Here is an 8,879-nt window from a genome sequence, read left to right on the forward strand (position 1 = left end):
TCCCATGGATGTTCTGGGGCCCCAGACTTCTTCATTCTGCATAGCCTCATCTCTCTAAGCTTGCTTAAATTTCTTCTTGGACTTTTGTAGCTGGGTTGGAACTAGGATGAAGAGAAAAGTATCAGACTGGGAGGAAGGACCTGTGGATGATGGTGGGAAGCTTGGGGATTTTGTGGGCATCTCACCTGCTGGACTGGCCTCTATCCTTGCTCTGTGACACTGCAGCCTCTGACAGAAGTTGAAAATCGAACTCCTGTCCACCCTAGCCCCCTTCCTCACAGCTACTTTCAGATCTACAGTGGATGAAAGATTCAGGAAAATGGCAAGCACTTCTTTAAGAAGATGTAAGAAGGCCTTTCTAAACCCTCAAAGACAGCATGTATGTTTAAGGAGCAGGCTTGAACAGCTGAGGGTCCTTTAAAGTATTTACATGTTTCTCTCCATTTTTCCATTCTTCTAATTTTGTCTGGTGAAAATATACACAGCAAAAGTGATTCCCCTCAAACACAGCAAAAGTGATTCCCCTCCAAATTTTGTGGCCAGAATGTTCAGTGATATTGGAAACACTCTTCAGATTGTGTCAATATTCTCCACATTTCTGTTGAAGCTGTTTCATTTACATTGATTTACTCTTGCTGACCACCAATATTCTCATCTAGACTTTAAAATCATTGCCAACCTTTGAGTATTACATTCAACTTTTTGTTTGATCAGGTAATGCTGTGGTCCAAGGAAAATCCTTTCTTTTTTGGGCTCAACAGTTACTTCGCTTACAAGTAACTTTAGTTTCAATTCAGTGTCTCAAGAAATAGCTCAGATCTGTGCTCCTGGCTGGGCCCTGAGCCTCAGCGGGTTCTCAGTCTGGATTTGGAGGAAAGTAAAGTTCCATTGCACACTATTCTCCTTCTTTTATCAGAATTCCTCTGGTTTTGTTGCTGGTTGTATAGTCACTATTGAAGTAATCTTTCTAGATTTTGGGTTGTGACGTGATGGAGGTATTTCTCCTCTTGCAACCCCCCTCAGCTCTACGCTCCTTGACTGTCCCCACGTTCACCCTTGTTCTGCCCACAGGACCCCTGGACCTTGTGTGGTCACATTGTCCTGTTCTCACTCTCATCACTTACTGTGTTTCCTCTGGTGTTTGTGTTGGATGAAGAGAAGGAGCAGAAGAATCAAGAAAAGGAGGAGGACGTGGACCCCCAAGTCCCCGAGCAGCACTTTCAGGTACGTGGGGAGACCTGGGGTGTGAGCAATAAGAGGAAGGTCAGTGTCTAGCTTGTGCTGGGGCTTTTGTGTTCATCACTTCGATCCTCAGAACAGCCAGCCCAGAGGCTCCCAGGTCCACGTCACCCCTTCACAGAGGAGCAGACAGCCTTAGAAAGGGGTGTCCTCTGTCACGTGTCACCCCACTGGAAGGTGCTGTGTCAGGATCAGGAGCTTCTAAATCTATCTTTCATTTCTAAAATGCTTCTCGGGGTGTGTGATCTGGAGGAAATTGCCCTGTCAACCCGAAGTTGGCACTTCTCCGGGTGTTCGAAACCAGGCTGGTCTCTGCAGGAGGAAGATGATGCCTCTCTTCCTGTGTGGTTTGCAGGTGCAGCAAACCCGCTGGCAGGCAGCTGGGTGCCTTTCTGACTTGACAATGAGAAATCCCTCTTCCTCTCCCTCCCCTCCGACAGACCATCAGGAGAGAAGCCTGCCTCTATGCCCCAGTCCCCACCCATCCATCAGCCCAACTGCTCTCTCCGTAAATCTGACACCCCACAGGACACATCTGACATAGGGGTCTGGGAGAAGGATTGAGGTGGAGAGAGGTCAAGACACTCGCTGGTCCAGGCTCCAGGCTCCAGGCCTAGCACTTGGATTGACATGATTTTTCTGTGTGTAAGGGCACTGATCTCTCAGAGGGAAACAGTGGGAGGGGTGAAATGAAACTGAAACTCAAAAGAGGAAGTTGGCCTTCCAGAGGTCCCACAGCCAGGAGGTGGAGGTGGTACAGCATCTGCATGGAGCCCAGGGGTGGGGTGCGGGTGGGGACGGACAGACACTTAGCGGACAGACACTTAGCAGCTCCGTGGAATTTGTTTCTGGGAGGGCAAGGATCCCTCAGATTGTGGAAGAACACGGTTGTGCTGCCGTGGCCCAGCCCTCCCCAATGATGCCACAGCTGGGTGTCTTGCCATTTACCAGAGACAGTGTGCACTTCAGGGAGAAAAAGGAATGGACACCCTCATCACCACCCCAAGTTCAAGTCCTCTCCCCACCTCCCTCAGGGGAGTCCGTGGCCTACCTGGGAGCGTTTTGGATCTCAGGACTGTGGGGACCTGGTCCTCAGAGATTCCTGGGAGTAGGGCAGAGTGAGAGGTTCAGCCCACTGCTCCTGCTCCCCTGCTGTGACCACCCCTTGCTCATCAAGTAGCACCCCAGAACCCCTCAGAGCCTGGGCTCCCCACCCTGATATCTGCTTGTCCCCTGGCTCCCTGACACAGCTGTGCAGCACAGCAGGATGGAATAATGTCACAGCTGATGTGACACCAAATATCAAATAAAGCCGGGGCAGTCATGGGGCACAGGATCCTGAGAGGACCTGGGGGTGTGGAGTCTCCATGTGAGGACAGGGTAACAGAATGTTTGAAGAGTCAGTGAAAATCAAAGGTGGGGCTCCTCTGGGCTCCCCTTGGCCAGTGTGGATTTTCTCAGCCTCCCTCCCCCACCAGACACATCTTGGGACCTTGGGGGATGAAAACTCAGAGTGAGGCAGCAGGGGCACTTGTCCTGTCCTTTCATCTCCCAACTGCCTGTCCACTGGCCCATGAGAGGAGGGTCTCCCCTGGGTGAACCCTCCTGCAGCCGCTCTAGCCTGGTCCCCTCCTGGGCTCAGGGCTCTGAACTGGCTATGAGGACACAGTGGGCCAGGGCCAGGGTTCCTCACCTGTGACCACCAGCAGGTCACTGGGGTGTGACAGCAGGTAGGGGGAGGTGCTATGTGAACTGTAGCACCTGTAGGTCCCCGTGTGGGCTGAGGTCACAGGGCTCAGGGTGAAGTTGACCTGGAGGGACCCACCACTGTTCTGCTCATGGTGATGCTGGAGAGGTCGAGTGTGTCCCTCCTTAAACAGATGGAAAGTGTCCATCGGGCCTTCCGAGCGACACTGCAGGGTCATGATCTCTCCTGAAGTCATTGTGGGGCTTGGACGAGCTAAGAGCGAGGGCTTCTCAAAATATCCTGTGAGAAAAGAAGGAGCTGGCGTGTGAGGAGCTGTCTCTCCCCAGCCCTTGTCCCCTCTCTAGGTCAGCTCCCCATGGACCTTCTGTCTGTAACCCCTCATTCACCTCTCAGTATTCAGTGGGGTCTCCCTCATCTCCAGCCCTCTTAGCTTCTCATTCCCATACACTCCTCAGCTCTGCTGCAGGACTTTGTCCCCCTAAGCCTTTCTTCATTAGGGGGGCCTTGGATCCCAAGCTGAGTAGATCATCTGGATGAGGGGCTCCACACCTGCCACCAGGACGTCCAGCGGGTCACTGGGCGCTGACCACAGGTAGCGGTCATGGCCGCTGTAGTAGCACCTGTACTGGCCAGCAGTGCTCCTGTCCACAGGGCCCAGGGTGAAGTTGGGACTCTGCTGGCTTCTGAGAATGTATGGAAGGAGCGGAGGAGGCTCGTCCCTGGTCAGAGCGAAGCTGTGGAACCCAGTCTCAGAGCCACACGTCAGTGTCAGACTGTCTCCAATCAGCACCGGTGGGTCTGGCTGGGCTGACAGGGAGGGCTTGGCATACAGGCCTGGGGAGGGGGAGAAGGAGATGGGCATCAAAGGTGCAGACTGCACTGAGTTCTCACTGGCTTTCACACTGCTCTCTGAGAATCCACCCCGGCAGGTCACTGTCACCAATCACCCCATCCCCACAGGGCTCCCCTGAGGCTTTGATCTGACATTTTAGGGCTCCTGGAAAGAAGGGAGGCTGGTTGGGGCTCCCTCACTTGTGACCTGGAGATCCAAGGGGTCACTGGGACTTAGCCACACGCGGATGGAGGAGACATGGGAACCGTAGCATCTGTAGGTGCCTCCCTGGGAGCTGTTCACGGGGCCCAGAGGAAAGAGGGCCTCGAACCAGTCTGCAGAATGGTTAGGTTTCATTTTCCAGGGAGGGTCAGTTCCCCCCTCCTTCAGCAGATAGAGCGTGTCCACTGTGTGTTGTGATCCGCACCGGAGAGATACATGTCCTCCTGAAGCCACCACAGAGCTTGGAAGGGCTGAGAGAGAGGTCTGTGCAACTGTGTACACTCCTGAGAGAAAGAGGGGGCTGATTTTAGGGCAAATAAAGGCACCTCACAGGTGTGGCTGCCTAGGAAGTGTGAGGGTCCCACTTCCTGTGAGGAGGAGCCCGCCCGGGAGGGAAGTCTCAATCTCTCATTCTTACCTGTCACAGTGAGGAACAGGGGGTCACTCAGCTCTGAGGGGCCACCAGAGCTGTGATGTGCACACTGGTACTGGCCAGCGTCGTGTGTGTCCACAAAGGGGATGCTGACGTGACCTCTTGCGTCCCTGGGATTACGTAGGGTCATAATCCTAAGAAATGACCCTTCTTTATACAGTCTGTAGCCTTCCGTCTGCTGAGACCCCTGACACCAGATGGTCACACGTGTCCCCATGTTGATGGTGGGCCCTGGGTCAGCCCAGATGGAGGGTTTGGAAAGGGTCCCTGGGAAGAAATCAGACCTGGAATCCACGGGGGTTCTCAGTCCCAGTGTTCCCAGCTCTCATCGGAGGCCTCTCCCAGACTGCCACCCCCCCAGCCTAGACCCTCAGTACTTTCCTGAGCTTCCAGAAGCTTCCCTGTTGGACACCAGAGACTGGAGCTTGGGTGTTCTAGGGGAAGACTCACCCAGGTATTCCTGGTCCTGCTGGCCCCGACACAGTCCTGGAGAGAAAGCCTGTGAGAAGAATGTCCTTGCACCCCACACACAGTGACCACACGGTGGACAGGGCCCTGAGCACTCAGGTCAGGCCGTGGCTGAGAACACCCTTCCCCATGAAGGCCCAGCTTCCTCTGTGGGCTCTGGAGCCCCTGGGGTCCCCCACAGGACAGGGACTCTGTGTGTGAGGAGGGTGACCTCACCCCACCCCCTTCCATGGAGCTTACCAAGACACAGGACAGCAAGGGTCAGGGTTGTGCTGCTGTGCATGGTCCCCAAGGGCCGCAGATGAAGTCTAGTGACCACGGAGCCTGCAGGACAGATAGGCGCAGGGTTTGACCTGTCTTAGATCCTGCCCTGTGTGTCACGGGTTTCCTCATCAGCAGTCACACAGGAAGGGAACAGTCCCTCTCCGTGGTGGTTCTGCTCTTCCTGAATGTTGGGCTGAGGACAACAGCAGACTCTGTGGGACCTTTCAGACCAGATCCGAGTCCAGTCCTGAGTCTGCCTTGTACAGAGGTTGGACGAACTGGGACCTGTCACCTCCCTTTTCTGAGTCTCCCCAATGCTGTCTTGTTTTCTCCATCAGCTGATATTCTATATTTTTAATGATATAGTATACTGAACATTTATTGACTTAAAGTTAACAACCTGTAGAATGTTTTTTTGTTAATTTTCTTTTGCATTCTCTATGATAATTTTGCCTTTTTAAATTATAATGATACTGGGTTGTTTTTTTTTTTAAATGTCTTTTTTTATTTTATACCGGTCTATTTTCAAAGTTCGAATACATTGTTTTTCACACTGGATCTTTCCTATTTTCTTCATTCCCCCACCCATCAAATTGTAGGTCCCAACTCTATGATTAACCTCCACTTTTTCACCTGTCCTAACCCTTTTGCTTCCACTCCTCCCACTTAGATCTCCATACTTATTCTACAAGAATTGTGTGTAGGGGGTCTATAACTTTAAAAAAAAACTTTCTACTAGTTTATTTGCTATTTCCAGGCTGGGAAGATGAGTAGAATGGTTGGAATCTGGAAAGGTGTGTTTTCTGGTTTGGTGTTGAACTAGGGAGTGGCTGTTGCTACCAATAGGGTGTGAGATTATTTAATTTGGCCTCATATTTAAAATGTAGACTTGGAAGCAGGACTTCCAATAAAAGCTTGCCTCCAGACACTTTATGAACTTGGGGAAAAGATGAAAGTTTTGTGTTCAAGACTTTTGTTCATAGGGTCTCTAGCATCATCTACACTTAACAACAACAATAACAACAACAACAACAGATTCTCTACTTCAGTTCTCTGCTCCTTACTGTTTATTATTTGTATGGTTCTTATTATGGACATTTGAGTCACAATTCATTCTTAGCTGAACCTCCAGTAGATTCTCATAGAATAAAAATCACATATCAGGAGATTGCCCATCTTTTTCTAAGGAGTGACTGCTCAATTTGAATACTTAACTTTGTATTGACTGTATAACTTCATATCCATTAGACCACCAAAGATTCTTACTTATAAGAGAGTTAGAGATATCATTGGATCTACGGTGAATGAGTGCATATGGGTTTTTTCTTATATTTTTAAAAGTAATTTTTTTATATGTTATAAATCCTGATCTCTGCCAATAGCTAATGACTTCAAACCTTTGCAGTTATTGTTGTTGTTGTTGTGATTGCCTTTGATTTGAGAAAAACTCATAGCAACCCTATGAACAAAAGGCCTGAAGCCTCTCTACAACTATTGACATTTATCAGAGTTTATAGAATTTCTGGAGGCATAATATTTAGGACCTAGATACCATTCCTGCTTCCAATGGGGTTATTAGGTGATATTAAACATGTGGTAATGCCTTGCTTATTCAGGGCCTTTCCATTCCAAATGAATTGGAGTTGCCTTTCCCATCTCGTTGAAGAATAGAAGTGGTATTTGTATTGGGATTGCATTGAATGTGTAAATTGCTTTTGGTAGTATTGTAATTTTGAGAATATTGAGTCTTCCTATGCATGAGCAAGTCTTCCACTTCTCCAGGTCTCTCTTTGTTTCTTGCAGTAATGTTTTGTAATTTTCTTTGAATAGATCCTCTGCCCTTCTGGTTAGATTTACTTCCAAGTATTTAATCTTGTGATTAGCTATTGTGAAGGGTATTGTTTTTCTAAGATCCGGTTCTGTTTTCTCTTTGTCACTGTAGAGAAATCCAATTGATTTTTGCATGTTGATCTTGCATCCTGCCACTTTGCTTAATTGGTCAACGTTGTCCAATAGTTTTCTTGCTGAATCTTTAGGGTTTTCTAAGTATATTATCATTATTACATCATCTACATGCAGACATAATTTTACTTCCTCTTTGCCAATTTGGATACCTCTTATTTATTTCTCTAGTCTTATTTCTATCGTTAAGACTTCTAATACAATATTGAATAAGAGAGGTGATAGTTGGCATCTAAAAACTCTCCAACAGGGTAAAAAGGGAAGCCACAGATTAGGAAAAAATATTTGGTAATGACATGGCAAACAAGGGACTTACTTCTAGAATTTATGAAATACTTGAGCACCACAAGATAAAGATAAATAACCCAATTGAAAAATGGGCACAGGATATGAACAGACACTTCACGAAAGAAGACATTCAGATGGTAAACAAACACATGAAGAAATGTTCAAAATCCTTAGCTCTAAGAGTGATGCAAATTAAAACTACTATGAGATATCATCTCACCCCAGTAAGAATAGCAAAAGTTAACAGAACAGCAAACATCAAATTCTGGGGAGGTTGTGGAGAAACTGTTGGTGGGGTGTAAAATGGTGCAACCATTATGGAAGGCTGTACGGTGCTTTCTCAAAAAGTTGCAAATAGAAATTGCATTTGACCCAGCAATTCCATCACTGGGAATTTACACTAAGGAAACCATAACCGCCATCCAAGCAGATATGTGTACACCCATGTTTACTGTGGTTTTGTTCTCAATAGCAAAGATCTGGAAACGACCCAAGTGCCCCTCTCAAAATGGATAGAGAAGCTCTGGTATATTCACATAATGAAATACTATGCAGCCTTGAAAAACAAGAAACTCATGAAATATTATGCAAAATGGATGACCCTGGAGACATCATACTGAGTGAAATATCTCAGTCACCAAAGAGCAAATATTGCATAGTGTCACTGTTGTAAAACAGGACTGACATCGGGATTGAGGAAAGACAGAGAAGGAGGGGAGGAATAATGTATACTGCATTAAAACAGATGAGGGAGAGAACTGTTTAAAAGGGATATATGATTGGGTATTATTGTCATAACAGGAGTCCAGAATGAAGGCCGCACAGCGGAGTGGACTTGAGGAGAGGGATTGCATAACAACAGAAGAGTTTTTCTTTTACTTTTCAAGGAGAAGAGTGAATTGGGGGATGGGAGTGGGCTGGGAGAAAAGGGCAACAATGAATGACTAGAAAACCTAAATCTCTGTAAACTTTCTTTAAAATTAATAATAAAAAAATATGGTAAGGCTTGTCTCTGTCAGGCTGCTGTTTACTGTGAATTGGTTTTATGGGGAATGATGACTGCTCACATCTTGTTGATGGTCATTTATGGAAAGTTTGGAGTTCTTTTGGCTTTTTTTTGTCCCCAAGTGGGTGTCAGCAGATTGGATATGCCAGATAGATTGAGGGTCTCTCGCTCATAGTCTATCAACATTTGGGCATGATGGATTTTTAAAATGTGGTAGGGCCCAAGGGCCACAGGCCCAAGGGCCAAACGTTAATTGATTTTAGGATGAACATTTTTTAAGTCATACCTGAAAGGTCTTTCTATTTGCTCTACTGAAGTAACATGGAGTTACTCTGATGATGAACAACTGTGTCACAGGTGTGTCAAACACCATAATTGTCTCCCCATCATGAACAGTGCTTGGTGGAGCTCCCAGATTGATTCAGGTTTGGAAGAGGAGTGGCATCAACTTCCTAAA

The 8,879-nt window shown here is 47.5% G+C and overlaps 1 protein-coding gene across 1 annotated transcript; it reads right to left on the reverse strand.

Moving 5' to 3' along the window:
- Window positions 1–1,116: 1,116 nt before the first annotated feature.
- Window positions 1,117–8,500, reverse strand: LOC102867112 (leukocyte immunoglobulin-like receptor subfamily A member 6-like). The gene is made up of 8 exons (XM_006884542.1): window positions 8,484–8,500; window positions 4,420–4,736; window positions 3,980–4,285; window positions 3,497–3,781; window positions 2,933–3,226; window positions 2,291–2,341; window positions 1,976–2,202; window positions 1,117–1,287 (listed from the first exon to the last, which is right to left on the reverse strand). Exons 1-8 carry the CDS (start codon window positions 8,498–8,500, stop codon window positions 1,117–1,119), a joined length of 1,668 nt encoding a protein of 555 aa, XP_006884604.1.
- Between the last annotated feature and the right edge of the window lie 379 nt (window positions 8,501–8,879).

The sequence above is a fragment of the Elephantulus edwardii genome, unplaced genomic scaffold (assembly GCF_000299155.1).
Source record: "Elephantulus edwardii isolate Elephantulus edwardi_28Jun2011 unplaced genomic scaffold, EleEdw1.0 scaffold00035, whole genome shotgun sequence".
NCBI classification, from domain to species: domain Eukaryota; kingdom Metazoa; phylum Chordata; class Mammalia; order Macroscelidea; family Macroscelididae; genus Elephantulus; species Elephantulus edwardii.

Coding starts and splice junctions, on each gene's coding strand:
- LOC102867112 (XM_006884542.1), bottom strand. Junction 4,286..4,419: donor CCTGTTCCTCACTGTGACAG/GTAAGAATGAGA, acceptor TCTTTCTCTCAG/GAGTGTACACAGTTGCACAG. Junction 2,203..2,290: donor GAGATCCAAAACGCTCCCAG/GTAGGCCACGGA, acceptor TTCTCCCTGAAG/TGCACACTGTCTCTGGTAAA.